Source organism: Rosa chinensis, chromosome 7 (genome assembly GCF_002994745.2).
Source record: "Rosa chinensis cultivar Old Blush chromosome 7, RchiOBHm-V2, whole genome shotgun sequence".
NCBI lineage: Eukaryota > Viridiplantae > Streptophyta > Magnoliopsida > Rosales > Rosaceae > Rosa > Rosa chinensis.
In genome coordinates this window covers 2,685,198-2,703,138 of record NC_037094.1, presented here as the reverse complement: position 1 = coordinate 2,703,138, position 17,941 = coordinate 2,685,198, and the positions used below count along the sequence as shown (strand labels likewise).

General features: G+C 39.4%; 4 protein-coding genes across 4 annotated transcripts; 2 read left to right on the top strand and 2 right to left on the bottom strand.

Moving 5' to 3' along the window:
• Positions 1–2,052: 2,052 nt before the first annotated feature.
• Positions 2,053–3,912, top strand: LOC112179305 (40S ribosomal protein S9-2). The gene is made up of 3 exons (XM_024317689.2): positions 2,053–2,188; positions 2,612–2,993; positions 3,549–3,912. The coding sequence occupies exons 1-3, from the start codon at positions 2,161–2,163 to the stop codon at positions 3,730–3,732; spliced, it is 594 nt and encodes a 197-aa protein (XP_024173457.1). The 5' UTR covers positions 2,053–2,160; the 3' UTR covers positions 3,733–3,912.
• Positions 3,913–3,992: 80 nt separating this feature from the next.
• Positions 3,993–5,305, top strand: LOC112179304 (pectinesterase 3). Its single transcript, XM_024317687.2, has one exon. It carries the CDS (start codon positions 4,137–4,139, stop codon positions 4,848–4,850), a length of 714 nt encoding a protein of 237 aa, XP_024173455.1. The 5' UTR covers positions 3,993–4,136; the 3' UTR covers positions 4,851–5,305.
• A 2,784-nt stretch (positions 5,306–8,089) lies between these two features.
• Positions 8,090–9,273, bottom strand: LOC112180531 (transcription factor ILI4). The gene is made up of 2 exons (XM_024319089.2): positions 9,057–9,273; positions 8,090–8,546 (listed from the first exon to the last, which is right to left on the bottom strand). The coding sequence occupies exons 1-2, from the start codon at positions 9,165–9,167 to the stop codon at positions 8,382–8,384; spliced, it is 276 nt and encodes a 91-aa protein (XP_024174857.1). The 5' UTR covers positions 9,168–9,273; the 3' UTR covers positions 8,090–8,381.
• Positions 9,274–14,129: 4,856 nt separating this feature from the next.
• Positions 14,130–17,680, bottom strand: LOC112176997 (RINT1-like protein MAG2). Its single transcript, XM_024315143.2, has 4 exons — positions 17,283–17,680; positions 17,083–17,175; positions 16,296–16,399; positions 14,130–16,223 (listed from the first exon to the last, which is right to left on the bottom strand). The coding sequence occupies exons 1-4, from the start codon at positions 17,575–17,577 to the stop codon at positions 14,325–14,327; spliced, it is 2,391 nt and encodes a 796-aa protein (XP_024170911.1). The 5' UTR covers positions 17,578–17,680; the 3' UTR covers positions 14,130–14,324.
• Positions 17,681–17,941: the final 261 nt, after the last annotated feature.

The following is a 17,941-nucleotide window of genomic DNA, read 5'->3' as shown; positions in this document are numbered from 1 at the left end:
TAATCCTAGCTTTCCTACTATGTTACCGCTAGATGATAGATTTGACGACACTTAGTTTCACCATGTTACTAGGCGGTAGCGATTATTTGACGAAACAAGGAACTCGTCGCTTAACTAGAGCACCTAAGTGCATACACAGGCACATAGCCCGACTACACCTACAAGACTACTATAGGGACTTATTGCTCGCAAAAAGCACAAACATAATAAATAATATAAATAAAAGACAACATTAAAAAAAATAAAGAAACCCTAATTAACCTAGGGTGAAGCCCAAGGCCCAGGTACCGCCAGGCCAAAAACTGGCCTACAAATGGACCAAGGTCAGAAGGGCCCAAGCAATGCGTCCAGCCCGAGACTACTCTGGCACACGGAGGTCAGCCACCACCGTCACACCACTAAGCCCGTCGCACTGCAGCTTTTGGACCCCAACAACTGTCGATTTGCCGCCAATTGAGCTCCTACAAATTGGAACCACCACCACCACAACCCCCAATCTCAAGAGCACAATCACGCCTCCTTCTGCTATGTGGTTTGAAACCCAGCCACACCCCATCTTCACTCCATCTGCAACAAGATCCAAGCAGATCAATACCCAGACCTGGAAATCAGATTGGCTGCGCCCGGTTACATGACCGACTTCCACCAATTGCCCCTCACCGGACTCCAGTGCAGCCACTGCCTTCGACTGAAACCACTGCAAAGAGAATCCTCCCAGCCCTAATCCCCAATCACTTACACCACTATCCTGTCCGACCGCACTCGATGCACGCCTGCGTGGCCAATGGCCTACAACAACACCTCGACGCAGCCGGACTAGAGTAGACGAAAACAGCGAGAAACCTAGGTTAGGGTTACCACGTGGAGCGCGTTCCCCTAGAGAGAGATATATAAACAAAAGAACCTTTAGACCGCTCGCAAAGTCTAGCAGCCTGAATTTGTAATTAAACAGAGCATTAGAGTAATCGGTTATGTGAGATATATTTCTATACGAAGTGTTATTTATTGGTTAGTTGATTAACGTTTTTTTTAAATAACAGTGGTTATGTTATTTAGTTAAGAATAATGGTGTAACATTTGTTATTTCTTTAGTTAAAAAAAGTTAAATGTCATTTATGAGCGACAGCTTGAGTGCAATTTATCTTTTCAATTTGATGTTTTTGTGTCCTTAGTATGTAGCTGTCAACCATCACAAAACATGGTCTGATTTACTCCTAAGATTTACCCTTTACAATTTCTAGGACTCACATTGCTATACATTATGTGACTAGTAATTTGTGGATCTATTTTGTTACTATTTTGATCCTATAAATACTTGTATCTATACTTGTCCAAAATTGAAGGCCTGCAGAAGTGTGAGCAGCTTTCTATTTGTTTAGCAATTTTATGAGTCTTGATCAGTCTAAAACCTTACATTTAAGACTAGAGTCTCAAAGCCGTCCAATAGGCAATAGTGGAGAAACACAACTTAGATGCATAAATTATAAGAAATTAAATAAATAACATTTATTGTTTAGCAACTATCTGAAGTGACATATAAACTCGATGCATTTTTTATCTGAAAATAGTAATGTTTTTTCTTGCAATTTTTTATTTGAAATAAATTACAACCCAATACATTACATTGGATCATTTAGGTGAGCGTTATGTGTATATATATCTTTAGCTCTCTGGTGAATATATATGAAGAATTAAACTATGGTGAGTGGTTTGAACACCTTATTAATTGAACCATACATGTGTGTCCCTATGGACCAAACCCAGATTTGATATCAAAGATGTGCCTTCAGTGCCTCGGCATTGTAATGCAAAAAACGTGGTGGTTGCATCCTCATAATTCAAGCAGTCAAGCCTTTGTCGGTTTCATTTTGTTTTTTTTGTTTTTTGAGAATATTGTCGGTTTCATTTTTATAAATTAAAATAAAATGAAAACAATGATATGTAGGCCCAAAATTACAATTGGATCTCATGCATAGGCCCTAATTTAGAATTGGGTCATAACGTTATGGACCATCCCTTCAATATTGAAGGGTTAGGGTTTTAGGGTCTCTCTGCTAATATAAGTAGAGCGAGCTAGAATTTACGGCTATTTTCAGAGCGAGAGAGAGAGAGAGAGAGAGAGAGAGGCACAAGTCGCCGCCGTGCCGGAGTGGAGCAGCCATGGTTCACGTCGTGTTCTATCGGAACTGTAAGTTCTTTCTCTATTTCCCTGACATTTGATGAAGTACTGTGTATATCATATGGTATCTGATATTTGAGTATGTGATCAAAGTTGCTGACTTTGATCTTTTTGGTTAGAAAGTTTTGATTTTTATGATCAAATTTTTAATTTTTCATTTGATTTCACACTTTTGGCTTTCTGGGTAGTGATCAGGTTTAAGTTTTGCTAGAATGTATGTGGTATTTAATTTCAGTAAGCTCTAGGAAAAGCTGAGATGAACATAGGCTTAATCATTGTGCCTCATATGTGAAACATTATTTATAAAGGTTCAATTGTGATTTGTGTTAGCTGATGGGGTTTGAAGAAGATGAAATTTTAGCTCAGTTGGGTGTGTTTTTGTGGTTTGCTGTTGGATTCTGATTTTGTAAAGGAAATTGTGAAAAATTTTAGATGGCAAGACGTTTAAGAAGCCCCGTCGGCCTTATGAGAAGGAGCGTTTGGATGCTGAGCTGAAGCTGGTGGGAGAGTATGGGCTGCGTTGCAAGAGAGAGCTCTGGAGGGTTCAGTATGCTCTCAGCCGAATCCGTAACAATGCAAGGATGCTTCTGACCCTTGATGAGAAGAACCCTCGTCGGATCTTTGAGGGTGAGGCGCTTCTTCGGAGGATGAACCGTTATGGGCTTTTGGACGAGGGGCAGAACAAGCTTGATTATGTTTTGGCTTTGACCGTGGAGAACTTCCTTGAGCGTCGCCTGCAGACAGTTGTGTTTAAGAAGGGTCTGGCAAAGTCCATTCATCATGCCCGTGTGCTCATCAGGCAGAGGCATATCAGGTGATTTTACCTTATAGTTTTTTGTTCTAGAAGTAGAATGTAGATGACAATAAAATTTTAGTACCACTATATCAATCATGGAATTTGAGTATATGATCAATCTCAAATAAATGCCTCTGTTAACATAGGAACAATATCAGATACTTGTTGTCTTGGTATATGGGTGTAGCACTGGCCAGTTGATTATTGGGGAAAGGATAGACATGGACCCTAATGTTTGGTGAAGTTGAATCTATGAGTTTTGAAGCTCACGTATTGTACTGTAGAAAGCTTGCATTTCTTACATATGGGAGTTATCTTCTGACATCAGTGTCATCTACTCAGTTCACATGTAACTGATGTAAGCAGTAGAGTGCTTTCAGATATTCATGTTCTTGAAAGGTGTCTGTTGTTTAGCCTTTTCTTATTGTCATTCCTGCTAAGAACTCATTTGATATTGATTTAAATGAAAAATCAGTGGATTGTTTAGATTACCAAACATTAAACATTGAGCAATACGTGGTTGATAGCAGATGATGAAACATTATTTTGACAATGCTGATGGTTATTTTGCAGAGTCGGAAGGCAAGTGGTGAACATTCCATCCTTCATGGTCAGATGTGATTCCGAGAAGCACATTGATTTTGCTATTACAAGTCCATTGGGTGGCGGAGGTCCCGGTAGAGTCAAGAGAAGGAACTTGAAGGCAGCTGCCAAGAAGGCTTCTGGTGGAGGAGATGATGAAGAGGATGAGGAATGAACAATGAGATAAAACCATTTTTTTCTAGGACTTGCTTCTCAATAACTCCTACATGGGCGTAGTTTTGTGCATCATTCTTTTTCTGGTTCTGAACTTAGTTTTTGAGTTCGTGAGTGAAATCTTTGCTTGCGAGAAATTTTGAAATAATTAAGATTAATTATATTACTGGAGATTAAATTACCCGGTTCTGACTTTTATGAGTTTTCGCCCAATGTTTTCCTTTGTGAGCTGTTGGTATCTAATAGGTCTGGGTGCTCCTTTTATCTTATATTCCTTATTACTCTTTGATTTCTCTGGAAAAAGTCTTACACTCCATCAATTTGCTTCTCCTGTACTCAATCGCCACAAGTCATCAACCCAAAAACACCCATCTTGTTCTACCTTTCTCAACCCCAAAACCAGAAATGGATTCCATCAACGCCCTCAAAGGCTACGGCAAGGTAAACCCAGAACACCACCTAGAAGTCCAAGCTCAGAAGATCCCCCAACCACCCAAAAGGCCAATCATCACCGCTCTTGTCATCTCAGCAATAGTCGGCTTGACCTTTGTGATCGGCCTCATGCTCGCAGCTCTCATCCATGAATCCACTACCGAGCCAAAAGACGAGTCCCCATCCCTCTCCAGCTCTGCCGAGTCAACCATCAAAATCGTCTGCAACGTGACTCGGTACCCCGAGTCTTGCTTCACCTCCATTTCCTCCCTCAACAGCTCTCCTAAACCAGACCCTGAGTCCATCCTCAAGCTCTCTCTCCAAGTCTCCATTTCCGAGCTTTCCCATCTCTCTTCGGTGTTGAAGACCATGAACTCCGATGCCGCCATCCGTGACTGCCGGGACCAGGTGGAGGACGCGTTGAGTCAGCTCGATGACTCGGTGTCGGCAATGGTGGTGGGCAAAGCGTTGACTGAAGCAAAGGTCAAGGACGTCCAGACGTGGATAAGTAGTGCGGTGACGGACCAAGAGACGTGCTTGGATGGTTTGGAAGAGATGGGATCAGCCAGTGTTGATGAAGTGAAGAAGAAGATAAAGAAGTCGATGGACTTCACCAGCAACAGCTTAGCCATTGTGGCTAATTTCAAGGCCATTCTTGACAGGTTTAGCCACAGTCCACTCCATTAGATTAAAAGCAAGTTCACATGTTGAGCTTGACTGGTCAAGACTATTCACTGCTTTTTTGCCTTGTATTTCCACTATTGAGCTTGACCAGTCAGATACTGTTCACAAAATGTCACGACTAGTCAAGTATTTCCACTATTGAACTTGACTAAAAACTTGACTAGTCGTGACATTTTGTGAACAGTATCTGACTGGTCAAGCTCAATAGTGGAAATACAAGGCAAAAAAGCAGTGAATAGTCTTGACCGGTCAAGCTCAACAGGTAGAATTGAGATTTTGGGTTGTTTCATTTTCTTCTTGAAAATCTGAATTGTGTTTTGTTGTTGGTTTATGTAGCTCATTTGTTTTTGGTTTGTTTATGAAAATATGATCTAGATTTACTTTCAATAAGCAAACCTTATGGAACACTAAATTGATGTTTAAATTATTGTTAGTAAAATATGGAATGAGTGTACAATCTCGTTATTATTCTCAACTCTCAATAAATTCGATTCAACACTTGGAATATTTTCTTTTGTCAATCCAGCGGATGTTGAGTGGTCGTCATTTTATGGTTATTAAGAATCAGTTTGGGGTAGCTTGACTTAAATTATAAACAGTGGTAACTTTTTAACAGGACTCGAATTGAATTTTACTCTGAAACCCGAAACAGGCCCTGAGGGGCCCACCTTAGAAGCAATTCCACCGAAAATTTGGCAGAACATCTCCTAAAAGTTGACTACCCAAAACTTGTAAAAAAACATTATAACACTCCTTAATAATCAAATTCATCCTCAACTTCTGGAGCTTATATACTCCCCACAATTCATAAACAAACTTCCCAACAAGTAATATAAGACAATTCTGAAACTCAAGTTTGAAAATCAAATTATCTTTCTATTAACACAACTAAAAGACGGTCATCAGAGCAAATCTAGACAATGAACAGAAATAAGGTACAAGTAGGTTAACATATAACCTACTAAGAAGATGGAAGCGGTGGTCACTATGCCTCGACTCCTACACAAGCTCGATCTCAACTACTCTGCAGACTGGGCACGAGAAATCGAAAAGCCCAAGAAAAAACATTTGAAAAACCATTAGAGTGAGTGGATGAAAATAAATAATTATAAACAAAATAAAACGAATATTTAATGCTTTCTCAAATTTATTCTCTTCAAAACCATGCATGCAATAAAATCTCGTAGAAATACTCTTAACTAATCTCTGATCTCATAAAAAAACTTCAAATTATTTCAAAAAAAAAAAAAAACTTCAAATTATTAGTGAAATCATTTCACAAAACTCTTGAAAATCTCATAATCTCAAAATACTCAAATATCAAACTAAAATAAAATAATATGGTAAATCAATATTTAAAATTATATTACTGCATGCATATTTAATTTAAAAAACAAATGTTCACTCACAGATTTGCTACTACAACGGCCGTCCAACGATTTCCTTCTCAAACTTGGTCTACAGGTCGTCCTGGAAAGCTCAAAAACCCTAGATTTTCCTCTGATCGTCGATTCTCCTTTCTCCAGCAAAATTGGAGTTACCCACAGGTTGGGTTAGAACCAGAAGAAGAGAGGTTCAAGATATGGGCGGTGGCACGGCCTAAGGTGGCCAGAATAATGAGATTTGGCCTGAAAACCGCAGATAACGTTGCCAGAGTTCTTGCTTGCTGCACCTTGTATCGCAACAATAGTGGTAAGTCGCCACTGGGAGGAAGAGGAAGTTGAGGCAGTCCAGATGGGACCAGTTTCACGGTCGGAGGTGGTCGGAATCTGCGCCTGGGAATCCGAGAAGTTCGATGCCGGTCTGCCCTCTCTCTCTCTCTTCGACTTCCCAAAACGAAAGCCCCCAAAAATAGTAAGTTTCCCTTTCGGGAAACACCCCAATATACTACAATGACCTTCCAAAATTATAAAATTGCCACTACGTTTAAACCCTAATAACTTCTTCGTTACAACTCCGATTTTAACGTGCCGCCTATCCACAAATTTGGTTTAACATGCTCTACAACTTTCTAGAAGGAAGTTTCATAAAAAAAGGACCCGAATAAAAAGTCAGCTCTTGAAACCCCTAAAAATCCGAAACAAAGGTAAAAAATAAGGATAATTATCGTTTACCATCTCAATGACTAGTAAATGGATAAATTTGGGTACATGGTGTAATACTTTTAACTCTTGAAAGCTGCATTTTGTCAATTTTTGTAAGCAGCAACTTAATGGTATAACTTTGAAATGAGCTGGCTACTTTATTAAAGTTTACCAAACATCTTTTGCTACTTAACTTATAAGTTAAACACATTTTACATTACAAAAGCTATAGGGTTAAACACATTTTACACTAAGCTAAGTTAAACACATCATACATTACATAACTTTAAATCCTAAGCTATGTCAAATTTGGCCTAAGTTTCTCGTGAGGTTTGGGTTACATTATTTGCTTTAAGTTTAGGGTGACACATGACTTGTACTCTGTTATGCTTCTCCTTCAATTTGATTTTTCATAGTATTTACTTCTCTATTTACAAAACAAAAAACAAAAAAAACAATAACATGGAGCACCATTTCAATAGGCCAGCGTAGCTCAAGTGGCATTGCTGCCTTACACAAATGTTTCGCCCTTTAGCGATGATTCGTATTAAGAATATGTGGTTTTTATGTTTTTTGTTTTTTTTGTTGAGCATTTATTTTGATAACTATGTTATACATAAATCAACTTTTTTGCGGGTGCATTTATAACATTCACTTCAACGATCCTCTTATGGTGAAGTTGTACGGAGTCAAGACTTTGAATTTTTCTGCCGACCCAATGAAAAAACGCTTTGAAATTTTGAAGTTTCTTGACAACCTTCAGTACTACAAAATTATTTATAGGAATTGAAAGTCATGCTTGATTGATTAAGTTGGATGAAATAATGATAGCTAGGTTAGTTAACAATTGACCTTTACAATTTCAACTCTGGTAGTCTGGTATCTTCTCCCATTAATATAGTCGGGGAAATGAATCATCCCCATTAATATATATACTTGGGGAAATGACTCATCCATTTTACCATGAATCTCCATAAATACATACAAAGTCCGTTTTAGCAGACAACTCACCCTTTTGGAGATTTGGTTAATTTCAAAAAAATAAATTTCCCTTGTCCTAATTGGTTTAATCATTGAATGATTGTGATACTATAGTACTAAAAGATAAGAAATGTTTCTGGTCAGTTCTGAGTAGCTATAGCTACACAATATTAATTCATGATTAATATCGATCTGGGGACCAATAATTATTACATGCTAATTAAATAGCTAGAAGCTAGCATTTCAACAATATAGAGAGACATCTCAGAAAAGGGTACACTGGAAAATAAAAAAATAAAATAAAAAACATATTCCGCTCATTCTATATATATATTATCTCTCATTGGTTGGAGACTTGGAGTACAAGAACAACCAAATTAACTCATATTACAATTAATAATAGATGTACTATAGCTAAGTAGGCGAGAGAGAGCTTGAGAGAGAAAGATCGAGCTAGCTGCATTATTAATTAATTAATGTTGGAGAGGAGTCGTGTAATTAGCTCTTCATCAACCTCAACAAATTCTGCAGAATCATGCAGTAGTTGAGATAGTCTTTGGCTCAGGTCGCCTACCTCTTTATGCAGCCTCTTGATGTAAGAACAAGTTTCTTCCAAAATGGTTGATGCTGATGCCTGCAAAATATAAAACCACATAATTATTGGTAATTATATTCTTTATGGAAAACTAATAGTTAAGAAATTTAAAACCATGCATGACTGTTCAAAATTTCTATGTTGATTAAGGTTTCTGCTTCATGCTAGAAAATATAGCTTTTCACCAAGATAATCTGAGCTCCCCTTATTTTAATTACTTAAAAGTGCATGGGGGTAACTAGCTCTGTTGGCTTTGAACTTTGAAGCAGGAAATTCAGTAGATTATAAAGGCATCTGTTTTAATTTCCTTTCCATCACGTCTCATTCTCATTGTGTTCGCAGTTGGTCATATATTGGAAATGTTCTCTTCCAAAGTCTCTCAATATAACCATCTTGTGCCGTTGTTTTGTCCGTGATGAAGTGAAAATTAGTAATCTTAGAACATCGCTATTAAAGATTAGTCGTCAAGAGGAGAAAAAAGAATTAATGAATGAAATTCAAATAGAAACAACAGAATAATGGTGAGTAAAACAGAAAATTGGCCTGTACCTTTGTGTTTGGCCTATGATTAAGCTGTGGTAGCAGTGCTTGTAGTTTTAAGATGAGCTCCTTAATCTCGTCCTCTGTGGGTTGAGAAGCTCTTGTTGTTCGGCCTGACATGGCTATAGCTAGGTACGTAGCTGAAACTGGAAGCACTAGCTTTGCTGTATCACTCTCTTGCTTAATTAGCTTCCTGGAAAGAATGGCTAAGGGGGAAGTTGAAAGTAGGAGGCAAGCACTGCTTAAAAAGAGAGTGGGAAAATGAGGCTGAGAAACAAATCGTCTGATTAGAAAAGGACAAAAACAATATTGATATGTTTTTGAGGACCCATTTGTACAACAATTTGGGACAACAAGGCCCCCTTCTTGTACAAAAGAAAAAAGGGGTCCTTTTCTTGTGGCTTATGAAATTTCATCAAAATGGCCAAACACCCTTTTGATGGTTCTAATTAGGGAATCACATCTGCCCCTATTCGGACTCGCGGGCCAATTAGGTTGCTAGATTGCTAATTACTGTGTATTAATAGTTAATAGACGTTGGTGTTACATGTTCCCAAAAATATACTTTGTCTTGGCACCAATACATAACACCAATTAGGTTGTTTGGTGATGCATTGCCTTCTTCTATATATCTTTATAAATTCTTTTTGTTATGGTTTTGTTTTTTTCTTTTCCCTAGGGTTTCAGCATCTTCTTCTTTGTCAATTAAAACCTTTTGTTTAATTTGGTTCTGTTTGAGCCTGAATGGATTTCTGAAAATGTTTGATGAGATTAAAACGTTATATATGCATGTATATTTTTCTTTCAATCATATGTAACCTCTGAGTCAATTGAACCCTAGTTACTGAATTACTACAAGTAAATGACTAGATAAACATTCCACATCTCCAATCCCAATGACTTAATTATATAAGTTACGTCTTTTAACTCGGAACAATCACATCAGCTACATCTACTGTCCAATCTCAATTTTATATTAGAAGATGAAACACTCAATTAAGACGAGCCTTATAATAGTCAGACCAGAGTAGGCTGTCATATTTAGTTTGGGATTGCTGTGACTTATAAAAAAAAAATGTTGTTGCTGTATTGTCAGAATATTTAACTTTGAATTAAAACAGTACTGTATTTGATAAATAATACTTTTTAAAAGTGTTGTCAGTATACAAACAACTTTAGAGTCGTTGAAAACAGTTTTTAAAAGTAACATTTGAGCTGCTTCTAAAATTAGAGTTCAGTGACCTGTAATTTTTAATTAAAGCTATTTTTTATTTATTTACCAAATACAAAAAAATCTAAAATTTAGATAAAAGTTAACTTTTGAAAAGGAGAAGCAATCTCAAACGGGATATTACTCCAAAACAATTCTTTGAGATATGAGGTTAATTTAGGAGACTAAGGACGTCATTGTAAGTCCTTGCACCTTTATTATTGTTCGATAAAAAAAAAAGTAAAAGAGAACATAGATAAAAATCCCAGAAAGAATCTCATCAAATTGAAGATTTACATTCTTAAGAATGGAAGAAGACTCAAATACCAAGTCACTAAGTAATTAAATGAGCTATAGTCTATTTGGCTATGGAGAGATATGACATACGTACTCACAGGACAATTGAGTTTGGCATCAGAAGAGTTGATGTGACAAAACATAGACAAGTTGTTGAGTGACTAAACTAAACAGACAATGGCTATGAAGGCGCCATCTGGGTTGTTTGGGAAACGGCCAATAAATGAGTGTTTTGGCCTCATTTACCAACCAGCCTCTCTCTCTCAATTTTGGGCCCTAAATTTCCGGTACTTTCTGCAGCTAGCGCGTGGCACTCCAGTGCGCACCATCGCTCATGACTCATGAACTGTGATGTGTACGTATCCTTTCTTTCTTCACAAAAACTTTGGTACAGTGTCTCAGTACTGGGCACTGATTAACTTCGTCTCTCTGTTCATGGACCCCCGAGCTCAGTTTTCTTCAAGGTGCTGCCGTTATCGATCCTGGGCATCTTCTAGCTTAGAGTAGATCGAGGGCAAACCTAGCTAGCTTGCACGACTAATTTAATTCTACCCTCTTCGAGCTTGAGCTGAAGCGGAAGATGCAACATGTCCCCCCCCCCCCCCCCCCCCCCCCTAGCTCAGTAATTAATAAGAAGAAGTACTATTCATAGACACGGTCCCTAGCTAGACCGTTCGTTGTTGGTTTTAATTTCTTTGAGATGCAATTCGATCATTGAACACCGTACGTACCTGCCCGTTCATTTATTAGCGTTTACGGAACCTCTATTACAGCATATACATGTATATATTCAAAGTGAAGTCTCGCTTTGAAATTTCAGAGCGAGATTAGGATTTATGATCACTTTTCAGTTGTATATCTACATCTCAACCGTTCAGTTTCTCGGTACTAATGTATAGATCATCTCTGCAAAATTTCAGCCAAATTGATGGTCGTTAAAATATTGATAACTGCTTAAAGCTAGTACATTTCATGTTGAACAAATCCAGTTCGTCCATTGGTTCGAGATGGCCTTCATCGGAACCATATTCTGCTAAAATTCTCACTGATCGATCGACTTCAATTTGGCAGCAGACTAGTTACGCTGTTCTTTTACTATTTGGATCTCGGTATTTACTCGACAATATTCATGTGACGTACAGTCTGATGTTCCAACTTCAAATCTACCTTGTTTTCATCAAATTTACCGACCTAGCTAGCAAAAGCTACCTAGCTCCTTTTCTGTGAGAGTGTCCCATATAGAACTGTACCTATGTATATATGATGCAAGACTAGCTAGCTCTAAGCTCTGACCCATTACTTCAATTCTAGCAATAATATCATTGTCCAGGTGGTCCATGCTCTGCAGGAACGAATAGTAGGCTCTTTCTTTTGGACTGAGATCGAGCAGCAGGGTGGGTCGATTAATTATCTTGATTGGGGAAACCTCCAACCAGTCTAATAGTAGACACGTTTAATATATATATTTCTTAGCTCATGCACCAAGCTTACCTTCTATTCAAGTTCTTCAGGACGATCGATGGATCAGTTGCATGGAAGACACATGCATATATGTCAGAAGAAACTCTATTTGTTTGGGTGAAAATGGCATGGCCGCTTAACGATCGAGCAGGGCGGTTCCAGCCAGATAGATCGAGTACTAGTACAGGCCGGGTTACCTAATCGCTCTCATTCGAAAAGACCTCCTCGAGATCGAGTGTTGAAGATGTTGGCCGAATTGCCTCAAAAGACCTTGAACAAGTAAAACCAAACCGGAGTTCCTCTCCGCGTGCTAGGAAGTGGCCCTAGCTAATTAACTTTAATCGTTGCAGATTGAACAGTGTTGTTCATTTGTTTTGTCACCGCCTCACCGGCACGAGCACAGCTAGAACCAAGTGGCTTTCGTAGCTAGGCAGAGAGAGACACTGGTGTGGGGAAGGGGAACAGGGTACGGAGATCGATTGATGAAACGTCAATTTTTTTTCAGATGCCAACAGTAGATCTTCTTCCTCTAACTAGCTTGCTTCCATCAGCATGGTGTAAGCTAGGGGTGGGCGCGGATCGGTGTTGGGCCAAAACAGCAACATAACCGCTTCATTCGGTTGTACTATACCTAAAACCGCAACCGCATTTTAAAAACTCACACCGCTTACTTCGGTTACACTCTTTTGCGGTGAGGATCGGTGTCGGTTGTGTTCAGTTTTTTTTTTTTTTTTCTCTGCATATTTTCACTTGTAGCAGTTGGTGTTGTTCCCGTGCTTGACCCAATTGGTGTCACATTGGGAGTTTGCGATGCTTCACTTCCCTAACAATGAAATCAAACACATAATTTAGCAGAAATGAACATAGTTTGCGATGCTCAACTAATTTGTTGTACTAGTAGCTCAATAACAGTAAACAATTAAACAATCAATTAACAAACACTCATTGTCAAACAATTATCAAACACTCAAACAGTCATTATCAATCAATTATCAAACACTCTGTAAAGGAAAACTAATGAAAATCAATTATCAAACACTCTGTAAAAAAAAGAAAAGGAAATACCACACTGAAATCAACAGATCAACAACAACCAGACTTGAAATCAACAAATCAACAACATTAAGACTTGAAATCGAACTCAAAATCATCACTATCCACACAATAGCTCAATCATGATTTCAGACTTCTCAAACAAACTTAGGAATCAGTGATAACAAAACCAAATCGATTTGAAGAACTGAAGAAGCAAGTAAGTAAGAATTGAGATAACATAAACAAGCTGAACCCAAAATCGATTCGAAGTCGAACTCAAAATCAAGGTGAACCCCATACCGATTCCATCCAGAGATGAGATGAGACGACGTCCTCGGTCGGAGTTAGTCGGCGTCTTCGGTCGGCGTTCGATTGCTGTGCGTCAAGAGAGAAGAGGGTTGTCGCTATGAGTTGAGAGAGAGGAGAGGACGACCTCGGTCGGAGTTAGTCGGCGTCGTCGGCGCCTTTGGTCACCGTTCGATTGTTGTGAGTCGAGAGAGAAGAGCGGCAGTCGCTGTGAGTTGAGAGAGATGAGGGTCTCGACGAAATGAGGTAGAGTCGACATGAGTCAGCTAGGTTTTCTTCAATGAAAGCAATCAGGTAAAATGAGGAGTACGTGTAACCATTTGAACCAATCAGATCGACAACTATTAAAAATAATATCAATATCAATATAAATAATATTAATTTAAATAAATATTAATTATTTGGACCGGTTCGTTTTTTTTCCAGCCAGTTCACAAGCTGAACCGGTCCAGGACAGTATATATCCGGTCCGGTTCGGTCAAGTCTTTTTTCCTCCCTGTTTCATCCGGTTCGGTCCCCGAGCAGGTTTTTCGGGCCGATTCGGCCGGTTTTTGGCCTCCGGTTCGGTTTCTGTCCACCCCCAGTGTAAGCTAGATCCTAGCATTATGTCAAGTAACCAACTTACCTTCAATTCCAAGTATACTCTTAACAAGATTGATCCACATCCAGCCACTCTTGTTGTCTTCAGTATGTGCGAGTTAGAGTTTCAGTTCTGAAATATCATCGATGCAGAGAAGTATTAAAAAATGATACAACCAAATAGAGCAAGAGTATATATACCATATGTTTGTAGACTCAAGAAAACATTTATCATTTAAATGTATGAGCAATCTTTGAGAAGTTTTGATTACATTTAACAACTAAACGCAATAGTTTTCTCAATCTGCAACTACAAAGAACTGAATAATTTTCCTCAAAATGGCTGATTGTTTCTCTTCATGTACAGCACAAAACCCCTGGGGAGCCCCTCAACTTGTAAATACCCTACTCTTCACAATCTTCTCTGCCTCGGCCACGCTCAAATGTCTGATCCCTCTTTCCTTCATCCATGTCTCTCCAGCCAAACTATTTTGAAGTTCCTCTTCTCCAATTTTCAACAGCTTCAAGCCCTCACTTACTCTAGGGAAGAAACCCTCGGGTCTCAAACACCAAGCCCCAAATGCCCCAAATAAAACCTCTAAATCCCTACCAAACCTCTCAACTCCTCCATCGTGAAACCTTGCATTGCTCATTAGAATACCATTGAAAAACAATCGATCTATCCCACCTGCCAAACTTCTCCATACCCCAACAAAGTCTACTGCATTCAAATTTACTTCTACCACCAATACTTTACCTTGCAAATAATCAAGAGCACCAACTAAATACTTAGATACTGTCCAACCGTCCTCACCCTTTTCCTGCCACTGCCTTCTGTTCTTCACATAATCACGACATTCAGCATCGAATCCCCTCAATATAACAACAGAAATTTTTTCTGCCCACTCTGTTCTAAACTCCTCCAACTTTACAATGTTTTTGTAGAAAATACCACTTTCAAGACCTTCAACTGGATCTACATTACCATCTTGCTCACCCATTGACATTCCTGGTTGGTCGTATTGATTTGACCCAATTTCAAGGAAAAAGACGTCTTCACACCATTCCTTCAAAACAGATTCGAAGTAGCGAGCAGCATTAATGGAGTTGGCAACTTTGATCAAAGCATCATTGTCTGTCAAGGCAGTCAGACCTTCAGCTTCTTGACACCTAAAGAGTAAGCAGTCTAAAAATTTGTGTATAACAGGTCCCCCAGCTAATCTGAGAAACCTTGACCTCATAGAGATTCTAGGCAATGATCGGCAACGATCAACCACAGATGATAGGCATCGAAGATAAGCACTGGAAATTGCAGGAGCTTTGTGATCTTCAGCGTCAGACAAAAGACCTGCTCCTTGGCCTTTCACTGTCCAATTTCTCTCATCGCCAGTTTCAAGTTTCAACTTATCTAGTATATCACTTAATTCTATCTCTGCCCATAAATCAAGCCAGTCTGGTCGATCACAGAAAACATTAAGAGAAGAAGCCTTTACGAAGTTACCATCGTCCTCAAATGAAAGTAAGATTCCAGAATGTTCTATCAGAGACTTGATTTGTTTATCAAAAGATATCATCAAGTCCACAAGATGAAGCCAAGATATTTTAGCCTGTTCCTGAGTACCCATTACACCATCCTCATCGGGTTGAGCGTAGTTTGGGAATATCTCTTTTGCCAAGTACATCGATAAGGAGGAAACCATTCCAGAAATCCATTCTTCTCTGCAACTGTACCCAGTTAACATTGCTTCATCAACCAATGGTTGCAATAGTTCATCCATAGAGTCAACATAATCCCTGGTGATCTTGTAGACAAGAGCAAATATAAATTCTGGCTTGTCGATCCATTTTGAGAAATGGCGTTGGGATGCCAATGCTATGGGATTTACAAGCTCTTCAATCACCCAAAGTGGCTGGTACAGAGCAAGTTCGCGATTATATCCCTGAAGTTGTCGCAATTTTCTTCGTCTTTGCAACTCCTGTAGGCTGCAGAGGGCAAGAAAGTTTTCATAGTACTGGTCTTTAAGGTCTCCTTGCATTGTGAAAAGAGGATTTTGAACATCATTTGATCTCCCTGAATCTGGAGTTGAGGAAAGAGGTGGTGGCCATCCAAGGGAAGTAAGAAGTGCCCTGTGATCTGCTATAGCCTGGGGCCTTAGAATGGCCAGAGCCCTATCTACTCTATGATCAACTGCTGACACAAGATGCGCCCATTGAGGGTGCGTCTTTGTAACTGAAGTTAACATGTCTTCTGTCAGTTTAAGGGTTTTAAAAGCAACCAGACGCAGTTCCTGCAGACAACATTATTTTACATAAGAAATATTGATATAAGAAACTTTGTTTCAAAAGCAAAGGGTGCTCACTTCAGAATTCTGTTTCAAGGAATGCTTCCATGAGTTTTTCTTCATGGTGGAAGATACAGCATCTTCAATATCACCAATCATAGTTTGAAGCTTCAATGCTGTCTCTGAATGGAAAAATGGAAAAATACAAAAAGACCAAGAATGGTCAGAAACTTCGCTTATACATTGAGCATGCTTTGTGATAATTAGTGCCCAAGGAAAAGGAAAAGGAAACAAAAAAAAACCCAAGGAAGACACAGGCTAAGCTATAGTAAGTGCACTCGATATATCACAGTATAATTGGTGGCAATTCAGAACAAGATGGACAATGAGGCTGGATAAGGTTTCCTGCTGTTAAACAAATACAGTATTGTAATTTGTAATATCATGCAGATCAGATATTCTTCTACGCATTTTCTTCAAGTTTAGCCCTCTATCACTACCTAAATAAATTTGTGGTTACACAACCTATAGAACAGTAGCGGCATTCACAATGCAAATCATACAAGTACATTCACAAAACAGAACAAAGCATAAAAGAGTTCAAACGCCACCTTCACCGGAGACGGCATTTACAAGATAAATGACAAGTTGAATGGAACTAAGCAAATTAAGTTTATCATTCATCATTCTCTTCTCGAACACAGAATTGAAGCATTAATAATGTAGATATTAATTCTCAACGTTACGAGGGCTTGAACAACCATCCTTATCAAAACGAAAGTGATTATGCACATAACAAATCCAATGCTTGCAACAAAAACTAGTCCATTCACTTCATTGTCCAAAAAAAAAAAAAAAAACTTACCTGCATATGTTCTCACCGACTCAACCCTAGCTACTTCCTTCGCCAGTGCCGGCAGCTCCTCCCCCAATATCTGCTCCACTCCTCCTTCTCCATCTACACCATCACCAAAATAAATACAAATCATAATCAGTTGCAAAATCGAAAACTAGAACGAAATTCAAGAGCTTCTGATAGAAAAAAGCAAAGTGAGATAAGCGAACCCGAGCTGCGGGAGCGAGTAGAAGATTCGAGACCGGTCAACTGCGAATCGATGAGGCTCAAGAAGCCGTGGGCGCGATCGGAGACGGAAGCGTAAGCTAGGAGAGAGGATCCGAGGCTCCGATTGAGGTCGATTAGGGCTTGATCCAAGTCGCCGCACTGGGCCTGGAGCTCCGAGAGGAGAGTCGGAGCCTGGCTGAGACTTTGATCGGTCCGGAGCTTGTTGTTGAGGAAGGAGAGGATCGAGGGCGAGAGGACCGACGCCGGAGGCAGCGGAGACTGGACCACCGAGTCCATGGTTTCAAGGCATTTCCGGTTCGGTGGTGCGCGTGGCGAAATTCGAACGGAGCGCGTGAGGGTAATGTGGGCTTAATGTGCTTTGCCTTTCTCTCCAGGGACTCAAAATTGACTTCCAGATTCAGGAAATGGTTTCTCGGGTCAACCCGTGTAGGACTACACTACAGTTGGGCTTGTTCTTCCATTGTCTTAGCTAGTGGGCCTCATCTTCTATTTTCTGTGATTGGGTACTGGCCCATATTTATAGACCTGGGCCTCACAGCTTTCAATAATTTAAAGGAGGGGAAGCCCAAGTGGACTTGGGCCTTAGACATGTTCATCACCAAGGAGGGGAAGTCTAAGTTGGCTGTTTGCCTTCCTTAGT

Bases quoted from the DNA above. Each gene is read 5' to 3' on its own strand.
- LOC112179305 (XM_024317689.2), top strand. From the start codon at position 2,161: ATGGTTCACGTCGTGTTCTATCGGAACT. The intron at 2,189-2,611 runs GTAAGTTCTTTC...GAAAAATTTTAG, and splicing joins CGTCGTGTTCTATCGGAACT to ATGGCAAGACGTTTAAGAAG. The intron at 2,994-3,548 runs GTGATTTTACCT...GTTATTTTGCAG, and splicing joins ATCAGGCAGAGGCATATCAG to AGTCGGAAGGCAAGTGGTGA.
- LOC112179304 (XM_024317687.2), top strand. From the start codon at position 4,137: ATGGATTCCATCAACGCCCTCAAAGGCTACGGCAAGGTAAACCCAGAA.
- LOC112180531 (XM_024319089.2), bottom strand. From the start codon at position 9,167: ATGTCAGGCCGAACAACAAGAGCTTCTCAACCCACAGAGGACGAGATT. The intron at 8,547-9,056 runs GTACAGGCCAAT...TATATTTTGCAG, and splicing joins ATCATAGGCCAAACACAAAG to GCATCAGCATCAACCATTTT.
- LOC112176997 (XM_024315143.2), bottom strand. From the start codon at position 17,577: ATGGACTCGGTGGTCCAGTCTCCGCTGCCTCCGGCGTCGGTCCTCTCG. The intron at 17,176-17,282 runs GTTCGCTTATCT...GTGATGGTGTAG, and splicing joins TACTCGCTCCCGCAGCTCGG to ATGGAGAAGGAGGAGTGGAG. The intron at 16,400-17,082 runs GTAAGTTTTTTT...TTTTCCATTCAG, and splicing joins GTCGGTGAGAACATATGCAG to AGACAGCATTGAAGCTTCAA.